The following is a 27209-nucleotide window of genomic DNA, read 5'->3' as shown; positions in this document are numbered from 1 at the left end:
TCTTTGCCTACACACAACCTCACAGAGTCACTAGCATGGCTGTACACAGTCTTGTTCAAACTCAAATATTGATATTAATATAATTCTCAGAAACCCAATATCAGCTGGGCTCTAGTGGGTGGGTGTCTGAATGGGCGGACCTTTGTTTTTCTTCAAATGATCTGCTGTTCTAAGAATGGTCAACATTTACTGGAAAATAGCTATATGGTTTATACCTGTGAACAGCAGCACTGCTCGAGGATCATAACAGTGCAACGTGACAAGGAATAAAGAGAGAACAAGGGCACAGACGCAGAGGTACGGTGGCCAGCTGGGCCACAAAGACCAGTTTATTTAATTTATTTTTTTTATTAAACACAATAATCGATTCACATTATGATACGATGTACACTTCTCAACTAAGCAGTATATTCTGCTAGTCTTTCAAGGCATTGATAACAGGACTAATAGGTGACAATCTGTCTTCTGATACACACATTATATACAAGCTAAAGAGTGATGCGTGAGAAACCTTTTTTTTTTTAATAAGTCATGAATGAGACAGAGCACTACTGTCACATATGAGCCAAAGCGTATGACATGAAAACAGTAAAGTCAAAGGATGCTTTTCAGTATTCTAATGAGGCTTCTTCTCTTTATTGCCTGTTTCCTGCCTGAAACCAAAAACTGGTTATCTTAATTGTGTTAATCTGGGAAAAGAAAAGATGAAAGAGGCCAATTTAGACTACTGAAATGCACCCAATCTTTCCTCATTTTTTTTATGCAAGCACAGTGACAAGCACCTGCAGCTGCTTAAAGTCTCCATTATGCATCAGCTAAAAACTGCTCAAAGATATTTCAAAGGACATACAACAGAAGAGAACAAAGATTCACAAGTATGAGGGACAAAATTCTCGACTCCAGACCCATAATTTGTTAACAGTGATATTTCCCCCTCCCTTGCCCATTTTAAGAACATCCTGTGACATTAAATATTCTCATAACATATGCATCTTCCCTCTCCCGACCCGCACAACCCTCTCCCTCAACCTTTTCATAAGACAGTGTTGTTCTGAGTGTGAGAGCTCCACCATGTCCATCTCTTTGCAGGATTTGTGTGTGTTTGTGTGTGTATTTGTGTTTGGAACCATCAAGATGCTCCTGTAGAGAGGTTGGCTGACACGTTGACCCCTTTACCAGATATATCCCCCGTCATCCACCTCTCCCACCTCTCCCTCTTCCTCCTCAGCCTCCTCTGCGGTCTCCTCAGCTTCTTTCTCTTCCTCGTCTTCCCATCCGACCCCACTGCCAAAATCACCTGAATACGTCATTTCATCATCTGTGGAGAGACGGGGGAGAAAGCGTGCAGGGCAAGAGAGGGATGCAGGGAGATTGAATTATCCACTGTGGTCATCTTGTATATTGCAATAAATTCTGTTGAGCATGTCTTCCTCTAAGTTTTGATGGAGTCCCTTCTCTGCCAATGAGAAATGCTGAAATCAATTTAAAAACACTGACTGCAATAGCAGAAAAGGGGGCATGTGTTTGACTTTGTCTGGATTTTAATAGCTATTTCTAAACCTTGCCAGGGGACCCATTCTTATCAGGCGCAGGTTCAGTCCAACCAGTCCTCATTTATCTTGAAAGACTTTTCTCACAGCGACAAGCAGCGCTTTAGAATGCAAATGACTCCGGACACATGAATGTGGCACTGGTCCCTGCAGTGAGTTATGTTGCAGTGGGGCCTCAGTACTTTAACATAAAGGAAGCCTTGTGCAAAATGCATGTGGGGGTGCTGTGGAGAAGTGGGCCAATCCACAGCAGAGTTTCTCTCCTACTAGATTCAGCTTTCAGGTTCAAATTCTATTAATATATTGACAGCTGAGACCTAAGGGGTTGGGTGGGGGGGACTCACCGCAGTCTGGCTTGCCACGAATCCTAGATCCGGCCACTTCTCCTCCATTCTGGTCGACGCACCAGCACTCTCCCCTGTCACACTGCTGCTTCCTGTAGTAGCCATCTTCATCGCAGCTGGGGATGAATCGACCTGGCACACGTAAATAAATAAGAGTCATGTATGGTAAAGTCACCTGATCTTACATTGCAACGTAATCTCTCCTGAACCCTGCAAAGGTGAAAGTGGATAAACACATCCTGCATCATGCCTCATCACACGTGGCACCGAGCCCATGTGAGAATGTAATGCATGCAGCATATGTGGCAGCCAATTCCATATTCCATGAATACAAATATGTGCACGGAGCAAGATAGGGGTGAATAAGTATTAAGTCAGCATATTGCAGCATATTGGGGTACATGGGTGTGTGTGGGGGGGGCGGCTGGCTAATCAACATGGAATAAGGGAGGACACAAGATTGGAAAGTTTTCAATTTCTGAATAGTTACATGAATATGAAATACAGTGTGGGCAGGTAGTGCTCGCATAAGAGTGGAGAAAGCCAGCAAAAATGCACTAAGGCAAAGCTTAACCTTTGGATGGATGTTTTTGTCATGATGTTAAATATTTCATAGGCTATTTTCACAATATTGTTAAAGAACTGTAAAGCAAATGAGACGGGACAAAACAGAGCTGTCCATCCGGTCTTTCAAGGGAACATCTGAGCGTCGGGTTGGCAGGCTGCCCCCCCTGCTCGCCGCTCTGTGTCCTTGGAGAGTCCTGACTCAGAGCCCAGTCAGCCAGCCAAAATCTGCAGCGTGTTGACACGCGTACATGCACGCACACAAATGTCCTAATACACACACATTCACATATCCGCCCCCTTGCACGTACAACATCTAAGACACACTGATGGCTGCTTTCCTTTGCCGTCTGTCAGTATCAGGTTCTAATCCACAAGACTGATCAGGGACTAATCCCCGCCTCCTGCTTGTCATCTGCTTGATGAAACCCCTCGACCAAGAATGACAGATCCAGTTGGGTTGAAATGCTCTTATATCAGGTACCTACCAAACTTTCTCTTGCCGCCGTCTAGTACTTGGATCCTCTCAAGTTCAGCCAGGCAGGGTGGCTCTGAAGAGAACAGAAAATAATTTTTACAAGAGGAAATAAAGGAACAACGCGCACTCAAACAGGATTAGACGAGGACCAGAGATAATAACTGCCTAAATTCTGACAAATGCAATCAAAAGTGAGCTCTCATGGAATCAATGTTTTCTAATGACCTCTTGCCATTTTCAAATCAATTCCCATGCATTTCCTTCACAAACACAGAACTGTATCAGCTTGGGACCTAGACCTAGTTTCTGCTTGGATGGTTGGCTGACAGACGCAATCTACAAGAGCTATGGGAGAACCAGGCTGTCAACAAGCAGCAGGAATCTTTTTAGTGCTTTGCAGTGACCGTTTCACCCCATAGGCAAGTAGGAAGACAAATAGTGACGGACCAGCACGCGACACAAAGGTGGATACACCTGAGGGCGGCTGAGTGCCTTGAAGTTTGAATAAATGTGCCAAGGGGTCTATGTCAGTGCTCAGGCACGTGACGCACACACACACAGCCTACCACACTGCATGACACTCACTCTCTCTCCAGAAGCAGAGGCACCACTCGGCGGTGGACACCTTGCCGTCCCTGTAGGAGTCGCAGGAGTTGAAGAAGGGCCGGATGCAGACCTCGTATTTGTCCAGGTTGATGGCGGCCAGCTCGGCCTGGTCCAGATACAGGTCGCTATTGGTGTCCAGCTTGGAAAACATCCAGCCTATGGAGTCCTTACAGCTGGCCACCAGGCTCCTGTCCAGCACTGCAAACACAAAGACGGACAGACAAACAGGGGACAGCTGCATAAATGGAGAATGAAACCACGCCACTGTGCTCAGAAATATCTCCTGCTTACAATGCAAATCCACCTGATTCATTGTTTTACTTAATTATGTCACAGGATTCAACAAAAATGGTTTCTTCTAGGAAAACAATATTAGTACTTATTATTAGCAACATGTTAGTAGAATTTTCCATTTCAGTCTTACCGTCTAAGACTTGATGCTTGTCAGACACTAACTTGTGGCTAACTAGATCTTGAGGCTTACTATGTGTAGCTCTGACGCACAATGTGATGCAATGTTAACTGCCCCTGTAACTATTTTCAGCATGTGATATAGTGCAATTTGTGTGCAAGATCAGAAATATGAGGGTGGAAGCAGCACCAGCAGAACCACAGTGTTGTGTAGTCTAAAACTGTCTAGAGTTGTAGTGTCAACTGTTACGTTGGCAGTAGCACCTGGGCAGCAACAACCATTGTTTTCACTGAGATATGAAATTCATGACTGTTTTGTACTACACTATCTGCAATCTACGTTTTGTAATTTCCTCATAATGGGGTCGGGATTCATCAAGTAGCAGGTCTAACCTGATGTGGTGCTGGCTACGGTGGTTCTGGCCCCGGTCTTGCTGTTGTTGTTCTGCTTGGCATTGCTCTGCAGTAGCTGGAACCAGTCCCTCAGACGCTCCCCAAGATCAGCCAGATCTTGTCCGGTGCAGGTCTCTGTGGAGGCCAGGAGGAGAGGAGGAATATAATATTTGTTGCACCCATTCTTGTTGTTGTGGTGATTGTTGTGCTTGTTGTGTGTGAGAGACAGAGATAAAGAGTATAAAAGAGAAATGGGAAGCATTGTACCGCAGCGATTACTATTGAATTCTTATTGAATATATTCGGCCTGATTATTTCTTGTAATGGCTGCTGTGTGTTGGATCTTACCATGTTTACTCTCCTTGGGCGTAGGGGCAGCAGTTGGACAAGGACACAGACCTGAACATTTCAGGGTAAGCTCCTTCCCTGTAAGACATGCCTGCTGCTCCAGCTTACACTGCAATACAAACACACACGTACATGCATTAACACACACAGGCGCGCAGACGCCGACGACATTGACAAGGGGACACAAAGGTGAAGTAAAATGAGTTATCGCCGCAACACAGATCAAATATTCATGAGGTGACCGACTGTACGCCTTAATTTAAATCTGAGACTTGCTCCTCAATGCACTCTCCAACCTCTGCATGCACACAAGGTCGAGAATAGTGATCCAAAAGACAAAGCATAAATCAATAAACACATGGGATTCTGTCACCACAAGCCACCAATTGGTCCTCCTGAGGCAATATATCATGCCTCTTTGTCTCACATTTTCCCCTGAGAGTCTCCTCACACAGCTCGGCTCTGAATGTGCAAGGTGTGTGCCACTATTTACCCCACAATGCATGGTACGTTATAATAGCACGCACACACAAAGTTAGAGCTGTGAATAAATATACCAGTACATGGTTGGCACACATATTCTTTGACATATGTACTGTATAGTATCTCTATACAAAGATTCTGACACATATCTGTGTAACCTATATTGGTAATAGGTGTCAAGACCGTTTTAGAAATTTTTATTAACACAACATATGTTACTACAGATCATACATTACAGAACATATCTGATACCAAATCCACACGTACAGTAACATGAACACTTCACCTCCTTACTTAGGGGGATGTTGCACAGTTCCACTTCCAGTGATTCTCACCTTCCACACACACCCTGTCATTATTTCTACTTTCACTTTTGAGAGAACTACACATGTTCATGTAACACAAGAAATTCTATTTTTTCCTCTTTCCTCTTAACTTGAACCTGCACTGATTGTTTATCATTTGGAGTTCCTGGCCACCCGGCAAATGTAGGTCATATATTCACTCTCCTCTTAGCTCTGTTTTGCTCTCTATCAACTCCTGAGGGAAATATCTGGTTGTTTAGCTACTAAATGCTCTCTGCCAGCTAGTTGCTAACTTTGTCTGTCTGTTGTTGGGTGCTGTGGATGTAGTGTACAGTGGTTTTATCAGAGATTTTTAGTTGAAAACAGCTGTCGGTTCTGTATGAGAGCAGTGAGAGTGAACCAAAACAGAATCTTAAGACCTGAAAGACATAAAATACCTCACAAAGCTGCGGTGAACTAGAGTCAAGTGATCGGGTTTAAATTAATCACAAATGTCATGCGGATAGACTCATGCAATTATTTTATTTTATTTTTACAATTTTTTTTTCTATGAACATACAATTTTGGGGGTTGGAGGGTCATTTAATATCTCCCAATTTATCATCCCAAAGAAGACACACTGATGTATACACAGTAACCCATCATTTTTAGTACTGTAGCCTATATGATTTAAAGAAACAGCTATGTGAGGTGGGTCTGTTTGAGTGATGTGGCTGAAATCAATATCACAATATTAATAAAAATACATTTCTGTTATCAATATACACTCAGTCAACAGTTTATTTGGCACAGCTAGCTAAAACTAATGGTGTCTACTGCAACAGTCCTGCAATAAATCCTAGAGGTTATAATGTTCAGTTTTTGTTGAATCTGTTCTAGAGAAGTGTTGGTTCAGCTTTACGGTCATCTTGGAGGCTGCAGCTGGTAGTGCTGCACAGTTGTATTGCACTGTACTGACAGATTTCTCTATTATTTACTCTACCCTCATTGATATACTGTAAATGGGCAAACAACTCTCAGTATGATTCAATATAATTCAACAGCACCTCAAACTACAGCATCCAAAATGATCATAAAGTTGAGTTTTGTAAAATTTCATTGCAGGTATGAAACCACTAACAGTATAAACCGATAATATTGAATGAATTCCCAGCCCTGTGGGTATGTATTTGTTTTAGTGTACCTTTGAGGCGTAGTTGTGTCCGTCTGATCCGCACACAGGCCCAGTGGAGGAGATGGGGCAGGGCTGACAGTTTCCATCAGGAGACCTGAGAGCAGGCTGCTTCAGTCTGCAGCAGGACAGACGACACACAAACACTTCAGCCTAACTACGTCAAGCAGAGACAGCGACCTGTGCTGAGCTAGCTCAGAGTACCGACCTGAACATGAAGCAAACAGCCCTCATCCATGTTGTCTGAATGTATTAGCTTATCATTAAACAGCAGGCAGTCGTACTGCACTGGTGCACAAACAAGCTTTATAATTATCACTTTGGCCGACAGGGAGACTCATCCCCAGACCAGCACGATCCACAGACTGTAAACTGTGCTGTGTTCACCTCATGTTAGTGTGCATAAAGAATATTTTTTACTCTGTGTTTTGGGAGTTAGTCAGTACTTGCCCAGGGGCTTCACACACTCACCTGTGTTCAAGTTTCTTGCGGTTAACGCACACAGCTCTCTGGTAGCCCTGGGCGATACACACCTTGTGCCGGCTGCACTTAACCTTTTGACAGGGGTCCTTGGTGGTGTCTACATCTGGGAAAAAAATAGAAAATTATATGTATATTGTTGTATCCTTGCTCCTTCACTTTTTACCATTTTCTCTATCGGTCTCTATCAATCATCCTTCTTTCCACTCCTCGTCTCAAATCCCAAATCTCTCACCTCTATTTGCTCAGAATAACCTGAGAATCAGTGTGTAATTAGAGCAATGCAGAGCTATTGGTCTTACCCTGTAATAGGCAACTTGAGACATTTTGTGCTTTTTTTAGGGCAGAAAACAAATCTTAGTCCTGGACATGAAAATCAAAAGACCTTCTGACAGGATGAAGCTGATTAGTTGGTTTCTCATGCAGCTGCACTTGTTTTGAGTTTGTGTAATATCATCTTTGGGATAATGAAGTCTCAAGATGATGTTATTCCACTCAATAAAAAGTTGATTTGTGGTGGAAGAAAGTGCATTTGTCACACCCGACCGGCAGATTTACTTATCTAAATACAATTTTAATATTACACTTTAGGTGACCTGCAAAGACAAAATACTTCTCGCAATGTGGGCTAAAGCCTGCATGACTAGCTCACTCCGCTCCATCCATCACACTCTCTGCTAGCAGCTAAAGCTGGACCGTGTGTCAGCACCCCGAACACACTCATATGTCACAGCTGTCTGTTCCTAGCAGGCCTCCTGGAGCCCGACCTGAATGTCACACTCTATTCTCTTCAACTCCCCCGGAATTTATTCACCTACATGATCCATCAGTACAGTACACCTGCAGGTTTCATCTATGCAACAGAGGTGCTTGTAAATCATGCATTCATTCATCCCCTGCTCTTACTGTATCCTGTTTTATGGCACTATTACAATTTAGCATGGAGGCTTAGGATCTCCTCTCTTGTCCTCTCTCTTGGCTGAATACATAAATGCTGCCTACATCACAGGATTATTGAAGCAAACCGACAGATATCTGATTTGAGAAGCAAATCCAGAACAATACACCCCCCTGTCATGGCTGAGCTGGTTGTATAACTGACTGACTGACTGCTCTGCTGCTGGAGGGAAACAGCGAGGCTCCGAGGCATTTATGCCCAGATGCAGACTCCTCATCCATTTAGACTGTCAACAGTGGAGCCTTATTCTCTGCTCGCCCTGTATCCCAGTTGGCACAGACTGTGTAGAGAATCTCAGTGTACAGTATCGCACACATCTCCCAGCTTTTCTCTCTGTCTGTCTCTTGCCTTTCTTGCTCTTGCTCCTTCTCAACTCTATCCTCTTTTGTCACTGCCTGCCTTTCTTGTCCTCGCAGGTTTGATGTTTCACCCCACCACTACCACCGCCCCCCTGTCTAATTCACACCAGTGCATCAGCAGAATCAGGGTGCAGCAGCCAATTCAGTCCTTAGGACATTTGCTGACACAAAGAACAAGGAGATCATGGTAGTGATGAGGATTCAGCACAGTTAAGCTAAGGGGGCAAAACAATGTATTTTGCCATCCATCCGCTGAAGATTTAACCAATGCTTACATCAAAGATATTAAAAGAAGCAGAACACAAGCGAGTAGATAATCCTGCCTTCTAATAGCGAAACATTTGTAAATAAATCTCGTCGGTAGTGAGCGTCTACAATGCTGGCACAGCGTTGTGTTGTGAGCACAGAAGCATAAGGTGGCTGCCTGAGCCTCATGTTAACTTAACAGGCTTCCACGGATTAAAGCAGTGCCTGCAATGATGACGTTTCCATAGCAACAGGCTCTCCGTGGTCCGGGAATCATTTCTGGGTTGACTGTGATTTGCAGCTCAATCTGGTGTTTCTGAGAACTCTCTCCCTCTCTGTTTCTGAAACCCCCGTTGTGCAATCATGTCCATCAATCTACCTCTCTTCCTTTTTCCTTTTTTCGTGCCTCATATCACACATCTTCACTGTGTATTCGCCTTCTTGCTCTGCCCTGCATGTTGATTATTCCCTTCAGTCACATCCACACTCTCTCTCTATTCAACCCCTGATTCACCAACCTACTTCCATTTTTACTTTTCAAAAGTCTCTTCTTTGGTATCAAACTAATGCCCGCGGCAGTAAACCTCTCCTAATTAGGCTCCCTGTGCTTCAGTCTAATCCAATCCAGATTTGCATGAGGTTTATCCCTGCAGATTGGGGATAACGGAAGCAGAGCTCAGGCCACATCCTCATCATCAACCCTCTTATCTTCTATTTACACACTCAGGCTCTAATATCGTCAGTGCTATCTTGTCTTCTAGGTAGTAGTAGAGCCAGTCATGTCTCTGGCTTGAATCCTCACAGCTACAAAACATCACCAGCAAGCCAGGAAAAGGGGAGAAGAGGTATAAACCTAAACCTTTATTAGCTGATTTTTTTGGCTACTTGCTGGCAGTGCAACAAGCTGAAAGCACAACACTGACATATTATCACCTCTTGTAGTGAAAATTGCTTATTTACACATCCAGCAGACACAAAGCAACTTAAGCACTCATTTGGAGACTAATATTCACTCTTTTACCTCTGTTCATCTCCAAAGGGTAGAATACCTGGCATTCCAATATGTTCACCCACTAGCTGCTAACTTTTCACAGTAGCTTCCTCCTGTACCAGGAAACAAGGTTGATAAGAATAGTGAGACTGAAACAAAAAAGTGCTAAAGATGCTAACCAGCTAACCAACAGAGTTAGATGATAGTTCTCTGTGGTTTTGTCACTCTGAGTTAAAAGAATGGTTGGGATGTTAGGAAATTCATTTTCTTGTCTAGAGTTGAATGAGTAACTGCTAAATATTAAGCTAGAACCAGCAGGGTGGGACTGCAGGCAACTACAGATTTGGAAACTTTTCACTTTTACATTTATGCTGCTGGTAGGTTGATTTTTTGAGGCCAAGATAGCTGTCTCCCCTGTCTCTAGTCGTTATGCTAAGCTAAGATAATCACTGGGGTTCTTTAACTGATGGTATCGATCATCTGAACAAACTCCGCAACACAGCAAATTCCTCAAAATGTTGAAATAGCCCATTAACATGAATATAGTCATTAGTGCTTTTTAAATCACCTGAAAAGATTTCTGTAATCATAAGATGGTTGCATAGGTTACAATTAACAGGGAAATAACTAAAGATTAAAGCCAAAATTAGACAATTAGATTTAGAGAAAGATGAATAGAAGAGATTCAGTAGCAAGATGGTGTCTTAAAAAGATTAGTTTTAAATACATGGGTCATGGAGTTGGAGTAACATGCTGAGCACTTCACAGCCTTGCATGTAGGGCTCTGGATTTGATAGAAGCAGCCCCAGGGGCCTGAGCAAGGAGAGCGGGAAGGGGTGACACTGGAGCAGTAGTCCCTGGAGGATTATAGCAGCTGTTTTTGGAGGTTGAGAGTTGTAGTACTCCAAACACAAGATGTGTACAGCGTGTACAAAGAGCTGGGCAGACTCCCTGGTGGGGGAAGAGTCTGCTTTGTTGGATTGCTGTGGAATAAAAACATGTTAATAGCGGTGGAGAGGTCTTACCGAGGGCAGCATTTTTTTTGCCAGCACAAAATAAAAGAGCTGCTCCATTTTCTTCACATTCTGTTGTGTTTGATGGCAATCTACCATATGTGCGTGGGGGCTGCACAAGCACCAATATCTATCAATAGCCTTAAGAGGTATCAAACTGTAGACCTTGTTGTGTGGACTCAGCATGTTCTCCTATCTCCTTAGTGTCACCATTGATCTGCCAGAAAGTGTCCATTCACCTGGCCTCTCTGGCAGAGATAAGCTTCTAGAAAAGCAGAGATACTCTTAAAAGTGTTCGTGTAAAAAGATCACGTCTTTTGTGAGTGCAGTACACAAACACATGTGGTTGCGCACGTGTGAGTGTGCATATATGTGTTTGTTCTTAAGTCCAAACGACGTGATTCAATCAGTTGCTGGACTGAAGAATTGACTCTAGAAATCCACTGCAAATTACGCCTGACCTCTCCCCCATTCAGCACAGTGCTGGCTGAAGCGGAGTCAGTCGCTGCGGTGTCTGAATGCAAATTTCCGCCCCAGTCTGTTGTTGCCACTGACTGTCTTTGTGTTAGGAGTGTTGACAGTTCAAAAGCGCCGTCTTCCTCTGCATGGGGGTGCAGTGGCTGGGGCTGCCTGGCTGAGAAAAATGAGGGCCGGTGGCTCACCCAAGCTCGGGAGTAAAGATATCACACTGATTTACTGATGTCTCAGAGGGACAAATCTCCTCTTTTCACTCCTTCGCTTCATTAGGCCACTCATAAAGGAAGGCAGATCAATGGAGGAAGATAGCACACTCGTGTCAAAATGGGAGAAAGGGAAATAGATAGATGAAGGGCTTTATGCTGTGTGAAATGAAAGTAGTGAAGTACCATTCATCTGATAACCTGAGGCAAGCATATAAAACTTTGGTGAAGTTGCATAAAAGCTGAGCACACACAGTTGAGCTCCTACATTATAGAGGTGCCACTTGTGAAGTTGATCTACATCAGTGAGGTTTGACTCTGAGCCCAGACAAGAACAAGAATGTCAGTACTGGAAGATCCTGCAAAACCCAGGCTAAAAGATCAATGATTTTTTTAATGTATTCTAAGATCTTTTTTTTTTTTTAATCATCCAAGCCAATGTTCTGGTTAGAGTTAACAAAGAGGTGAACCCATACACCAACCCACTCTCCACACCCCAATTCCCACCTCACTACATTCAGTAGAGTAAAGGGCACTACTTATTTAGAATGCTGACACTGGATGTAAAATGCAGAACTGTTCGATACTGATGTCATTTGTGGGATAATGATGATAATGATGATGTTTTTTGTAAAGCGTTATTATAGTTAATAGATGCCTGGATGAAGCAGATGTCTGCCCAGCTTTAGATAGCGCTCTTCACCAGCATCACAAAACACCAAATGAGAGAATATCTGGTGTTCAGTCCTTTTAGTAGATTTCCAAAGACCTTATGAAGACACCATGCATTCCTCCTTAGAGCAAATGACTCTCCATAGTGCCCTTACGAGGAATTGACAGGGTAATTGCACTGAGGTCAGTAATTCTGTAAATTAACATTGCAGCTTCAGGATGATTTTTTTCTTGAAAGACTGCCTCATTTTAAATTTAACAATATAAATGAAGATAAACATATAGTATGATAAAAGATTCCACAGCTAATGTATGTCCTAACATAATTGACTGTTTCACTCTCTTCTCATGCTTCTACTTCCCTGGCCTTACATTGGAAACCATAATTAGTTCTTCATTAAGCCCTTGGAAACTGCCATTCAGCTGACTTTCATTTAAGCTGCAAATCAAGCGACAATGGCATGACTTTGTGTCATGACTTCATCTCGCAGATGCTCAATTAAGGTCGGAGTCGCAGCAGGAGTCGAGGAGGAAACCTCAGACAGTCAGCCTCTTCGCTAGACTCCTGCTCGAGTGCATCAGAGAGAAACTGAAAGGGGAGGAACAGAGCGAAGTGGTGATGGGTTGAAGTCGAGCCAATGTTTAGCATCTCCTGGGGGAGGCACATCAGATCCACTCAAGCAGATAAAACGAAACGCTAACATCTTTCAACCTTTTTGCTGAGGAACCACTACAAGTGTGGACAGCGAGCAGCTGACCCCGGAATACAAACACAGAACAAAGCTGTCTAATACCAGATGAACCAGTGACGGTCTGGGAGGCGTCACAGTTCAAATACAGTCCACAGATTCTGTCTCCATGCTACAGTACAGGCTAATGTCAGTTCAATAAATCATGTGGCTCTGCTTTCACTGCCTCAGCATGCATCCCATGCAGTTAAAACAAAATTTGCTTTTGGTTTTCATATTTGACTTATATGTATGTGTGGAATCATGTTTGTGCCTGCGTATGTGATGAAACATTTTCACGACCAGAATCAGAAACAGATTAGTTTTTTGTTTGTAAAAATATCTTTTCTGTGCTTGAAATGTCTTATCACATGCTCAGGGCACACACACACACACACACACACACACACACACACATATATATATATATATATAAATATATAATATATATATATATATATACATATTTTGTGTGTGTGTGTGTGTGTATATATATAGTGAAAAAGAGACAAGATGGTGTGAGACTTACTGTCATTAGAACCTTGATTTTCATCCCAGGTACGCACATAATCGTCCTGCAGAAACATGGGGAAAACAATTATTTACTAGCAACTACAGAAGCCAGGTAATTCACAGTGTTGCTGATAGCATAACACTTTAACACTCTGTCATCTCTATAGAAGAGAAGTGAAGTAGTTTACATTATCATTGCAGTGACTGTAATGTGTACATTAGTCTTACAGCATGATAATTAGCTAAGTGAGGCACACCAGAGACAGACGGGTATGTACTGTGGCTGTACATCTGCATGGAAATGAGCACAACAAATCTGCACCCAATGCCTATATGTAAGACATATGGCATTGGGGGGTGAGCTGCCTTTTAAGTGGTCTGTTTTTTTTTGGTTTTTTTTACCCACTTAATTAGAACATTAATCGTTCTAATTAAAATGGGCAACTTGAAGGGGATGTTGTAAAAAAGAAAGAGAGTGAAGATGGATGGAGAAGTGGAGATAAAGGCACACAAAAAGACAAGGAAATGAGTCATGAATGAAAACGACATCGTACAAAGGCAGCTGGAGGAGCGCTGTAGAGAAAGTGGAGAGAACTGACCTCTACCTCCTGGTGAAATGACAGCAAAAGGAGAAAAGAGCCAATATTAGTGAAGAAGAAAAGTGCAATATAATAACAGTCTTATTAAGCTGCATTCAGTGACACTGTAAGGCCACACAAAAGATGAAGTATTTCTTTGTAACCTTAAATATTCATGACTAATTATGCAAACATCTCAGTCAAAGTTCAGGAAAACATCCTTATTAATCATTTAATACTCATTTTGTGGATGTCACATAATCAGATGTGATTGACAGCAGCCTGGAAACAGAGAAACAACACAAAAACATCACATTTTATTCAGATGTTACTAAACTTGGACTGGTGCATGGAAATAACATGTAAAGTGAAGAAAAATCACACACTGATGCACCTCTGACTAATTGTCTAATGCTGAAACTGAAAACATGTCTCAAAAAGTGTGAGTGCACTGAAGACCACACAGGAAATGGTGCAAATGTAAAGCTTTTTGAGCATATTGCTGCAGTCTGAAATAATAAACATGAGTCATATCAAGATATTTACAATCGGTCACCCCCACCGCCCCTCCTTAGCAATGACTTACTCATCACCGTAAACATTTACTGTACTGGAAGTGTGTGCCAAACAGCTCCCTGGAAGGCGATAAATCCTGACACAACACATGAAATAAGCAGCCCTCATGAAAGCTGGGACCTTCCTATGTGACCCTCACAGTTTTATTTCGCAGAGGTAAATATTTTCATCACTGGCAGGGACTCCGCTCGAGCGTTGAAATCTACCAAACCGCACTACTGTTGCTCTGCTCATCTTCTGCTCGCTGCAGCGCTGAGCTCATTTCCCCTCCTCGATGGCGGAGAAAATCACTTCCAGTAAACTGGCTCGTGTTTGGATTTGAAGTCAACACTCCAGTTGAGCTCCGTGAATGATTGTCAGTTATGCAGTTTAACCTTGTTGGGCCTGATGGAGTCACGCATTAGCAGGGTAAGACCTCAAAGAGTTTACGACCCAGCCATTAATCTAACGCCTCCCATGTCTCCTTTATTGATGTTTCAACTCCTGCATTATTTAGCAGCCTTTCTCTATTTGTGCTTCTGCCAGGACCGATGAGGAAAGTGTCCTGCTGCGCTGACAGGACTGGAAATCAATGATTTCATAAAAGAAAGGCTGCAGAAAATGTATTCGGGGAAAATAAATTCTCCTGAGTGTACAATGAAATTGAGCATGAAACGCGGAGCACGGTGACAAGTTTAGCACACAGTAGAGAAGTTACATCACTCGAAAACATGACTCACAGACCAAAGTTCTAATGAAAAGGCTGCTGCTTTTTACGCTGAAGTGATTAGAGGAAGCAGGATGAGAGGTGAAAACACTCAGCTGTATCCAGGAGCTCTGTGATTTACCTGATAACATCAGATCAGATCTCCTCTTGTTAAACAGAGCGGGGAAGCTTAACCTCTGCATCAAACAAGCTTCAACCTGCTGCCGAGGCCCCACAGTACTGATTGACAGATCACAATCCCTCATATCTGCAGGGTTTTGGGTGGTGACCCGATGAGTCTCTCCACTGTAAAATTGGGACCCAACTCCAGAGGAACTGAATAGTGTCACAGAGATCAGAAAAGTACATGAAAGGCAAGAAATTGTCGTTGCTTGTCAGGTGGATTGAAAAAGAAGAACAAATAGGAAGCTGCGTCTATCCGACAGGTCGCGTATGTGACTGGCAGGTGTTTCTGGGTAAATGTCAGCTGTCAGATGCACTCTGTGTTCACTGTGGTTATCCTGAGGGGTTTGTTCACGGTGACAGTGGAGGGCGTCACTGCCTCATCAGTAAGAAAGGACACAGTAATAACACTCATGTGGAGATCTGTGCAGGCTCGTCTGCCGGATGGAGGTTTATACTTGACCTTTTCTCACAATTACTGTTAATATCTACCTTCACTGGATTCATCAAACCATGTAGAGCTGCGATGTACGCGCTGCACTCTGCATCACCAGGGGTCATAAAATTCACGCCATAACCAATTTCAACCCACGCTGAGGGAGGTGAAAAAGCCTCAGAGCTGCTGCAAAGTAAATACAAGCATCAAAGGAGATCCCAGCCTGTAAATGTGAGCCAGTTCCAACCTTATATTTTAAATTGCTGCAGAAAAGTGATTTCTGTGAGCCTGGTCCTTGATGAGAAACCAAACAGTGGTTCAGTTTTGATCAAAGGGAGGCGGTTGAGTGTGTAGTTTCCCACAGAAGAAAATCTCAAAACTTGTTTTTTTTTTTTTTTTTCTTGCCAATCATCAAGACCTCCAATTTAAATGACAAAATATGTTGTTGGTCTGTGCTCTCCAGAATGACACAGTTAAGCACTTTCTAATCTAAATGACACCAGGGGTTTCAAAAATTAAATTGCTTTCTGATCTTACAATGCCAAGGGTTTGGGTTAAGGTTTGGTTAGATTTAAGCACAAAAACCACTTGGATAGAATTAGAGAAAAATCATGGTTTGGGGTAATATAACTACTTGGTTATGGCAAACATTGTGGTTTAGGGTAAGATTATATCTTCGTTAAGATTAGAGCACCTGCCATCACAGTAAAAAGAGACTTTTGTGTTAACATCTGATGTTTTGTTGACTCATCCATCCACCCCAGCCTCCTCCGACACAGACTTTGTGGCTCAATAACAACATCACATTGCTTCCTCCTTTGTTCCCAACAGACAAGAGGCATGATTACTATGACCTCTAGAGTCTTTGTAACTTGAGAGTAACCATATGTTGTTGTTGTTGTTTTTTTTTTTTTTTTGCTACTCGCTGAAATGCCTGATGCTGACGTTTGAGGATTTGATCCGAAAGTCACCTGCTTACCACAATGAGACTTAGAGTTGCACTATATACCGAAGGTCCAGCTTACTGTAATCTCCCCCCAGACTTTCAGTGAGGGCTGGGCTGTGTGCCCACCTGCTTCCGGTACTGAAGTCCCCCCCTTTTGCATTCTCTTCTCGGTCCACTCTGTCGACACTGAAAGGTCCTTAAGCAAATACAAGAACCGCTTCAAAGACGAGAGCTGCTGAGAGATGAGAGCACAATAGAGGCTGATCATGTACAGTGAGAATTTATTTCACAGATGGAAGGCATCAATTAGCTAATCAGTAAGCAGCAAAACATCCTAATTAGTGCTGGCCCAAAATGAATGACCGAGCTGCGTGCCCACAGTTCGACACCAAACTAACTGCCAGCCATGTCAAATGAAAGCATAACAATCAGAAATAGTGTTAAATACTCACTTGAGTACCGTGTAATAAAGTTTAGCTTTCTTTATGCAGTGCAGGTAGTGACAGACTGACCTCACAGCTGTTTGCGCTCGCTGCTGACGCCGTTCAAACCCATACAAACCACTCTTCTCAACTTGCTGCTGATACCAGCTCTTGTACAGACTCAATACTCCCTGTACACACTTAACTGCAACCTGTGTACATAAGGCCCATAATGGCCAACTCAAAACACCTGATACGTTTAGAGATTGGCACCCAGCATACACTGAGGGAAAAACAAGTGGGTTCAGTATTCAAAAAGTGCAATCTATCTTCAATCTATCTAATAAAATCTAATACTGTATCTTTACAAGACATATTCATGCACCGGCATTTTATTTTACATCAATGATAATCTTGTCGAAGCACACCGCTGAAATAAACTCTGCTGGATGCCTTTGTAGTACAAACTCCACCCTCCCACCCCCAAAATCTGATGAAATAAAGCTGAAAAACAAAACAAAAAAAAATTACATTGCCCTGAGGTTTTCTTCAGTTGTGATGCTACATACAGCATCATATCTCACCTAGAGACTCACATAAAGACTGTTGCTGTTCACAGCCTTCACAGCTTTGGTTTACAGATCACATGAGACACTCCTGAGATGAAACAAACCCCCCTCAACAATACTCTCATCCTGCATGTTCTCCCCTTATCTTCATGCACATTAGGCTTCGGGACACAAGAAGCAAGCTTGCTGATTCCCGTATTACTGCATGAACACAGGGCTCCTGAGCTGATGCTTAAGGATTGCAGAGCATCATATGCTGAAAGTCTGGTCTGCTTCCCTTGCAGGACAGAGTCAAGTGCGAGGCTTATGTAAGCTAGCTGGGAGGACTGGGTGAATAAAAGGTGAAGTGGGGGTTAGTACCTTTGGGAAGCAGAACGATGGCAGAATAAGGGTGGAGACAAGGCCGTGATACAAAGCTCTAGTAGTGCCCACTAGCAGCCGCACAATACATCACACACATCAGGAAATAATGTTTCTGCTTTTCTTTCCTCTAATCTTTGTTTTTTCCCCCAAGTGAAGCACTAGATAATCTTACCTCTTAAGGCCTTAAAAAATTATTCAAATTAAACAAGATTTTTGGGAATTTCTTCTCCATTTTCAGGATACTGAATATGCATTTCCAAGAAGACAGGTGTAGAGAAAAAAGAGACCTCTACATTAAACTCTCTACACCGTGCGAGTTTAAACATAGACTCTGATTTGAGAATTGCTACTCTGATAGATTTCTGAGTTTTATCTGCACTCCACTGACATATTTTGAGTCTGGGGACTACAGCTCTGAACTGCATTTTCCATAAGCACAGGATGTGCTCTTTTTTATCCTTTGAGATCTGTCAAACATTTGTTTAGAAGAAATCTCTCATTTCTTCTGAACCTTTAAAAACATCACTAACAAACATTTTGAATGCTACCCACAATTGTTTTCACTGTATATTATGTCTGTGCATTTTGTTTGTAAATTGTGTGTGTTTAGTCTAAATAAAAGCATAAAGAAATAGACTAAACTGAAAGAAAATCTGTCCTTTGCAGAGGATAGCAAGAGAAGCACCTACAGTATTTCACAACAGGTCATTATACCAACAGACATGAATAAATCTCACCAGACAGAAAATGATTGTGGACCATATGATGCTTAACTTAAATACTTTGACAGCTTCAGCTATTGTGCATTAAACATTAGAATTCCCTGCCTCATTCAAGAAAGGCTCAAACCACCCTTCACACTCAAGTTGAGATAAATGGAATAGAATAGGCTCTTATTGTTGCTGTACAGTGAAGTACAACTAAATTGTGAAATGATGTCAGAAATACTGTGACAGGAAAGGACAAACAGTTCTTCATACAGTTCTTCCATTTCATTTCTCTCATTTCTTACATATTCAAAGGTACAGGATGAAAAAATTTAAAAAAAATTGACTGCATTGAATTTGGCAGAAATGTTGATGCAGTTGAGTTCTACAACTTTCCTATTTTGCGCTGTATACAGACAGTATATGGTGTACACACACACACACGCACAAATACAGCTATAAAAATCACACTTAGTCCACAAAGTCTGTGCACTCATGCCAGCCCTGTACTCACTATCTATAAATAAAATCAGCCCTTGTGCCTCTCAGGGCCCTGGAGGGAATAAGAAAACAGTCTGCAACTCACAGGAGAATCTGGTTCAAACAGCGAGAACCTTCACACTTCACTGAAAACACCAAGCTCTACTGAAAAACAGACTTGTACAACAATGGAAAATCAATGAAGTTTCCTTGGTAGGGGCTACATAAGGATAAGAATCAGCCAACGATTTGAGACAGGGGACTCTAGAACAGTAATCGAATGAGATTCACAACTAGATCAGCAGCAACAGTGGACTAAAACCTGGTTTGTCTTGTGGAAGAGGCAGACTGGTTGTCATTTCTGGTCCCTAACAAGTTCACTCATTTGGCTTAATTATATGCTGTTAAGTTTTCTTAAAAATAGATTCACATTTCTGTGTTCTTTTTTGTATCATTTGTAAGCTACAGAACTGTAAAAGTTTCAAATATTTTTTCAAATGTGTGTGGTAGAAGGTAGAAAACAAAGTAGACAAAAGCAGGTCACTCATTCGTGGCTGATGACAAATAGCTTATTGCTAGCTAGCTGTTCATGTTAGCCCCACGAATTAGCTGAAATACTTTACGACATGGTATTGTGCTAAAAGACTTGAGATTAAACCTCCACACGTCGCAAGCAAAAAGTCATTGTCCACATCAGATGATACATACAAGACATGGACATCAAAAACAGCATTTTTTGTATGTTACAGTGAGTAGAGCTATTGTCCTATGACAATAACCAGGAACAAAGAAAAATCCATAAGCCATTTGACTGCTTGGCTTAAATACATGCACAGACAAGAGTTATTTATGCTCTATTGCTTGTATTTTCAAACAAAATGTTTCACTTTTAATGTTACACAACGGTTTTATGTTGGAGACTGACTGGTGAATGCAACACTATCTCAGATAGCAGGTTTAGCTGTAAACATTCCCAAAACCAATGAAGAGCAGAGCAGTAACGTTAGCTTAAATCTGATACAGCAACATCCAGAACCAGCTGCCACAGTGTCGGGAAATACAGTGGGTGCATTATTCACTTCTTTCTTGTTTATTTGTTATTCGTGACCACATAGAATAATGTAGTATAAAATGCGTCAACTTGTGGAAGGAATGTGAAATTAGGCTATTACTGTATGTAGCCGTTAGCTTGACTTGCTAGCGGCTGCAGCTTTACAGGCAAACACACTACTGCATCTATTCTTTGTACTTTTCCTCTTACATTTTTGATACTGGATGGGGTAAAAAAAAAGAAATCTTCACCCCAAGTCTTTTTTCTAATGTTGTTTCTCTCTTACTACAGCCCTTACATACACTGCTTCAACGTGTGTAAATCCAAAGCTTTGACAGACCTGCCATGCATAGTTACAGTTGCTAAGCTATGAATGGACAATAAATGAAATCTTTCTAGTCATGTTATGTCTTGAGTCTGACAATGAGATCTTCTCAGCTACCAGCTTCCTTTCAAAACAAGCCTCTCAACTCCAAACACTGATATTTTTATGTGTGCTGTGTGTATGCTCCTCTGAGTTTGATTACTGCCAACTGTTTCTCAACAAGTCCACTCTCAGGTGCTAAAACATTCAGATTTGCAGTGATATGTTCAACCACCTCTAGATTTTCTAATCAAATTCTCTTGTGTCTCACACTGGCAGTGACTCTGTCTGGCTCTAACCCAAAGGTAATAACACTTGGGTGGCTTTTACTGTAGGGACAGCCACTGCCACTTAGAGTTATTGTTAGTTTTAGAGGGAAAACAAGGTTTGATTTATTGAACCTGAACCTGCAGTCTCATAATAATTTAAGAGATGTAGTGCATTTTCAAAAGAGAGTTAATTATGAAAGAAGTAACTCTTAAGTTTCAAACTGTTCTGTTTCTACAATTTGTTCTACAATTTGAATTTATATAACCTAACAACACTATGCACATCTCTTCAAAGAAAAGGTATCTTGGGGCTTTTAGTGCTGCTAATATCTGGGCTATTTATTGTAAATGCAGGTTTTGTAAGTACAGCAGGACATGAAGGTTCCTGAATCTTATTGTGTTTTTTGCTGCAAACAACCTATTTGGATAGTTTGAATACTACAACTCCCAAGTATAGTGGACACAGAGGCAGGTCACTCATAGGTGTCATGCATGTGAAATGCTTGCAGGGGTTTCCATAAGAAGAAATGTTGTACAAAAGCATGCCTGAAAGACCCGAGTCTTTGTCTGCAGCTATTTGTCACACCTGTATGAAGAATTGTGGGTGAAGATACATTTATTTAATTCCATATGCAATTGCATCTGCTAAGAAAACTGATATTTATCACCTTTCTTTTGCTCCTTATCAAATCCTCTCCCTGTCTCTCTGCGGCACCTGTGCCCTTCAGCTGTGGCCATTGTGCTGCAGTGGGAAGCAGCTGTGGCCGTGCAAGCAGGGCATGATGAAAGGCTGTTTCTTTTTTTTTTTTCCTTCGTTCTTCTACTCAATTACAGCCCACCTAAGCATCTGGTAGCCAGCCAAGACACCCCACAGTGCACCAGCAATGCGTCCAAATCCCGAACAGCCAGACCACCTCTTTCAGATCTGTCAGAGGTGATCGAGATGCACCCCCATCTGCACTGCCAACAGAGTTCTGGACATTTGCTGCCTCATAGCAAATCTGGAGAATGATAAGGAACAACTCATGCCAGAACAAAGCATGATTAGATAGACTAATGGATTTCTGATTAGCTGTTATCATCATTCATAGCATTAATGCATCAGCAGCAGTCTATTCTAATATCAGAGAGCACAGGGCAGTTGAGCGGCTATGCGATAGGAAAGCCAGACTGAGCGTAAGGCTAGTGATGATAATTTACTGTCTGGATAGTCTTTAATGGAGTATTTGGCTCCAGTGTTACAGAAGCCATTATCCACAATTATGTTTAGTATGCTATGGTGAAATGATAAAAAGGAGCAGTGACAGGTGCACCCACAATCAAGTGTTAAAATTCTGCTGGACTGTAGCCAGTTTAAGAGAGGCTAAAATCTGGTAGGCCTGTATAGGTAGTTCAGGTAAACCGCCCTTCAAATGTTCACTAAAGATTACCAGTGTGGTAAAAAAACAAAAACAAAAAAAAAAAAAAAAAAACATAACAACACATCATGATAACGGTTGCCAGAACCTGCAGCAAGTGCTTTCACCATTCTGCATATTTAATCCACTGGCATCGACAAGGGATGTGATGTTTTTATGCAGGTTTTCTGTTCATTAAAAATGGAGTGAATGGATAACAGGTGCAGACAGGATTTGTACTGGGGTGGTCCAGAGCTGCCTGACTCTAGAGGCATGTGTTTTTCAGATAAGAATTTACCAGGCACAGACAGCACAGGATAGGGCGAGAGAAAGCGAGAGAGAAATTAAACAAAACTCGCATCATAAACACCGACCCCCTTCTGTGATGGATGCTGACAATAAATATCCTCCTTCTGGGTGAACTTGCTGTGCCCTAACCATCATCCTTTTTCAGGCACATATCTGAGTTTGTCTTAAATCAATGGGAATAAAACATCAGACCAATTTCATGGCTTGGCGATTTCATGGACAGTGTCATTTTTACAAGGGAAGTTGAGCAAAAAATTGAATTTACTGTTGATTTGCCTTTAGCAGACGAACCAGATTGGATCTGCTCTACATAAAATGTTGTAGTCTCCAGCCATTTAATTTCATACTGAAATGAGGATAAACTTGACTGGTGAGATGATCCCAGTTGACATCTAATTGTCCCTCTAATTGAGTCTCCAAATTTCTGTCTGCTGAACAAATTTTATTCAGTGTCTGTTACAAAAAACTGTGCTTAAAATAAAAACAAGTACATGTGAGGACAAAAAGATGTGATCATAACTGCATTTTTTTCTTGCTACTGTATGTCTCCATTTTTAGCCAGCTATTACAGCTCTGTAATTCATTATTTGTAAAAACTTTCCAGTTTTAATTTAAACTAAAGGATGTCAGTCTGTGGGTTAAATGACAACTCTGCATTCACCATGATTGCCTTCCCTGCTCCCCAGTTTTTCTTTTACTTATTTATTTATATTTCCTGGATTTGGTGCATTAGTGGGATGAAATGTTGAGTGCACCTGTCAGATTAAAGGATTGAAGGTATCCCATTCTGTTATTTGTTGACTCTAACTGTTAAATCTAATCGCCTTGTCTTCCTGTGAAATAGATTGAATTGAAGTGTGGGAGCTATTTTTATTGGAAGTGAAAGAGGCTCTTATCCTGAATCTGCTTTTAACATTTTGTAAGAGAATAAATATGATATATTTACAGTGCGCCTTCCGCAGCCTATGTATTGTGTGTGTTTATGTGTGTGAGGGTTCGCGTGCGTCTCTGTGTGTGTTTGCACAGAGGCGAGATTGAAAGAGCTCTTCTTTCATGTCGCGCAGCTTTGATTATTGCTTTCCAGAGTTGGATTAATATTCAACATTCAGCTCTCAGAGGACTGTGCAAGTCAACATCAATTTGTGTAATCTGAATACCTATAAGTGTGTCATTGGCAGTCCTTTATACATCAACCAAACAGTTCCATGGGAATGAACTTCTCATTTTCTAGTTCAGCTTTTTTTTTTTTTTTTAGCTCAAAGACCAACATGAAGCAGTGCCAATTAAATGTTCATTATATTTAATATTCAGGAGCGCTCATTAAGAATCATTAAAAAATATCCTTGCTGGTGCACAAATGATATTTCATTTGAAGAAGTTTACAGTCAGTGGGATGTTTCCACTTATTCCTCTACCCCTAAGGAGGACTGGTGAGGGGGATAGAGTCATCAAACTCCCAGTGATACAGGCTCCATTTCAACACCATAATACACAGGCTGCTGTTGCTACGGCAGCGAGCTGAAATCAAAGCGGTTTCTACTGGTAATTCCCCCGGGAGGTTCAGTGGTTCGCTTCTCTGATGTTTCTCCTGTCATCCTCATCATCACCAGAGACACCAGCACTCCTGCCCTTTAACACGCACGCACACACGCAGCAGCTCAGACAAAATCTCACTTATGCACTTGCACAAATATAGACAGAATCACACAAATGCGCACGCACACATAAACACATTAAGAAAATTACTCCTGGGAATAATGATCATGAAAGAGATAGAGTGTGCAACTGTAGGGGTTGTTTGTGTTACACAGCAGCTTTGATGTTAAATTGCGGAAAAAAGGGAAAGCAGAGCAAGTGACATCTTCATACTAGATGAGGATGGCAAACCCTTAAGCGTTGTAGAGAGGATGATCCCACTTTCCCTGAACCATTTTTTTTTCTTCTGATGCTCCACATATTCCAGGTGTGGTTTTTATTCACTTTTGGAAGAGGTTTTCTTTTTTTTTCCCTTTTTTCTTCACAATGTGCTGGATTGTGAAGCCAGTGCTCTAACAAACAGTTTGGATCAAAGCTGTGAGCAGCATCCAGTGAGTTATAATCCCACAATAATTCTGACTTAATCTTTCCATGCCCGCAATTTCATTACTTCCCTAAGTAGAGTTCCAGAGGACATTCTCTTTAAGTAATCACAGTCAAACTAATCCGTCCCCTGGAGGTGCGGCTGCCAATTTTCACAAACACTCACCTCTTCTTCAGGGACACCCACTGACCTGTAATTTAAGGAGGTGTATGAATGTGGATCAAAAATGACTCCACACAGCCTCTTTGCGATGGTTATTATTAAGAAAGGCTCACCTTCTCCTCCTGAAAAGACATGGCGTCGTTCTCATAGAGATGCTCAAGCCAACTGCTCGTATTTCAAATCCAATAATGATACCTATCACGTGCTGCAGTAACCACCTCCCTGGATCAATTAAAACCCAATTAACAGGAGTCATATGGAACATAATCCAACTGCGCTATTGTCCAAATCCTGTTGGGATCATTAGTAATCATTTTACAGAGCTGGAGGCAAAGCTACGTCTATACATTCACAGACACAGCAATATATCACCGTGCGGACCCCGCAGGCTCTAATCAATCCCAGCAACCCAGTTCAGTCTGTTCAGTAGGTGAATATTCACATCAATCAATCACCTGCCCCTCTGCTCTAATTGCTTAATTCTCATGTTTGTGTAATCTGGAGACACATCTGAGGAAACCTATATTCAGGGCAGTGTGATGGAATAGGTCTATACTGCTCCTGCTGTGCAAGTGGGACTAAAGCATTAATTGCTACAATTAACCACAGGTCCCATACACTTAAAGCAGGAAGGAAGAGTGGTAGCCTACATATGGATTGTGTTTTATTTATTTGCTGTAGTGGTAAAATTAGTTTCTACTCAATTTTAAAGATCACTTACAACATGAATTATGGGGAGGAAGTTACGAAAGTAAAATGTCCAATCAGTACCTTTACATTTCATTCATAATATGCAACATTTCTTTAAAGAACAAAAAACAAATCAGGCTAAACAGAAGCATGGAAATGACAGTCCAGAAATAAAGAAATAAAGATTGTTAATACTATAAACACAATCCCTCCTATATTCCTCATTTCCATCTTATCATAATTCTTTATGCCTTTAATATATATATTGGCCAAACAAAAATAGTCCTTGATTGTTTATGAATATTTTCTTTTTTTTGAAATACCACATCTAAAGTGTGTGTGTCTTCTTACAGTATGGACTATGTTTCAACAACAGCACCAAGTTTGTGTCTATTATCAGGTTGAGAAAGTGTGTGATAACTGTTGTTTATTTTTTTTGTTTTTTGTTTTTTTTCACTGTTTCTAAATGGCCGTGTACGTGTTTACTCCCCATCAGCGCATCTTATACCGCATTACCGCGCATCTCTCGATCAACACGGCGGACTTACGTCTCTGAAGCGATTCCAGTGCTTGATCTTGCGGCTGTACTGTGAAATGGTGGACAGCCACTGCTCGTCTTCCATGAAATTCCCCGTTTTTTCCGCCTCTTTGACGCTCTTAACGTCGGTCTGGAGGGTAGACCCCGTGAGCATCACCAGCGGGACGACAAGGCACACGATATCCGTAATTTCCACCATGGTAGCGGACAGAGGGAAAAAAAACACCACCTCGCGCACGGCTGTCGCTTTCCTCTTCTGGGAGGAGGAGGAGGAGGATGCTGAGGCTGGATTGAAACTACCAACTGATTAGCCTATAGGATGCTCCTTCTGCTGCTGGAGGGGGGAGGGATGGAGAAAGAGAGAGAGAGAGAGAAGCCGTTTTGATGATAGTATTCAGATTATATTCTGCTGCTGTGTGACACTATTTTGAATGTGTACGTGAAAACTTCAGAGATTTACTTGCATTTTCATGCTTAAGTTGGAGTTTACAAGCTGCACCTTCGAATGTCAAGTGACACCCTGTACTCCCCACTCATGGTTAGTTCAGGTAGGACAGTTTGTTCGGTATGTGGGGGAGTGATTTAGGGCTGGAATTGAGGATTATTTCTGTTATTGAGTAATTTGCGGATTATTTGATTAATCATATGGTCTATAAAATTGCGGTGGTTGAAGCACTCTAATCTTTTACTTAAGTAAAAGCACCAATGCCACAATGTGGAAATACTCAAGTAGTAGTAGTAGTAGTAGTAGTAGTACCCAAGTCCTGCATTCAAAACCTATGGCAGGAAAAGCACAGGTGCTGCTAATAACATTACCGGTGGGTCTGTTCCATTTTAAGCGTCCTAGTAAACCATGGCAGTGAGCCAGCGGACATGATATTAGGGCTCTAGAACTGGGACACCTAAATGTAACACGGCCATAATTAACATTATTAATTCCACTTGTGCTATTCCAGCTATCACGTGCAGTGAAATAGGCCTGTTATCTTAGAGCTGAATCAACAAAAACTGAACTTTAATGAGCCACAAATTAGTTAGTATTAACTGCGGGGTTGTTGTATTGGCTTGTTATGTTGCTATGAACTGATGGTCTGGAATTAAGTAAACTGGT

General features: G+C 41.8%; 1 protein-coding gene across 1 annotated transcript; it reads right to left on the bottom strand.

Annotated features, from left to right (window-relative positions):
- Nucleotides 1-298: 298 nt before the first annotated feature.
- Nucleotides 299-26414, bottom strand: spock2 (SPARC (osteonectin), cwcv and kazal like domains proteoglycan 2). Its single transcript, XM_018696801.2, has 10 exons — nucleotides 26109-26414; nucleotides 13310-13355; nucleotides 7125-7239; nucleotides 6666-6771; nucleotides 4695-4803; nucleotides 4347-4481; nucleotides 3522-3740; nucleotides 2947-3009; nucleotides 1895-2026; nucleotides 299-1318 (listed from the first exon to the last, which is right to left on the bottom strand). The coding sequence occupies exons 1-10, from the start codon at nucleotides 26295-26297 to the stop codon at nucleotides 1173-1175; spliced, it is 1260 nt and encodes a 419-aa protein (XP_018552317.1). The 5' UTR covers nucleotides 26298-26414; the 3' UTR covers nucleotides 299-1172.
- Between the last annotated feature and the right edge of the window lie 795 nt (nucleotides 26415-27209).

Source organism: Lates calcarifer, linkage group LG16_LG22, assembly GCF_001640805.2.
Source record: "Lates calcarifer isolate ASB-BC8 linkage group LG16_LG22, TLL_Latcal_v3, whole genome shotgun sequence".
NCBI lineage: Eukaryota > Metazoa > Chordata > Actinopteri > Centropomidae > Lates > Lates calcarifer.
The sequence above is the reverse complement of the archived record's forward strand: the minus strand, read 5'-3'. Positions and strand labels throughout refer to the sequence as shown.

Coding starts and splice junctions, on each gene's coding strand:
- spock2 (XM_018696801.2), bottom strand. CDS start 26,297: ATGGTGGAAATTACGGATATCGTGTGCCTTGTCGTCCCGCTGGTGATG. Junction 4,482..4,694: donor GCCCAAGGAGAGTAAACATG/GTAAGATCCAAC, acceptor TGGCCTCCACAG/AGACCTGCACCGGACAAGAT. Junction 2,027..2,946: donor CGGCGGCAAGAGAAAGTTTG/GTAGGTACCTGA, acceptor TACGTGTGCCAG/GTCGATTCATCCCCAGCTGC.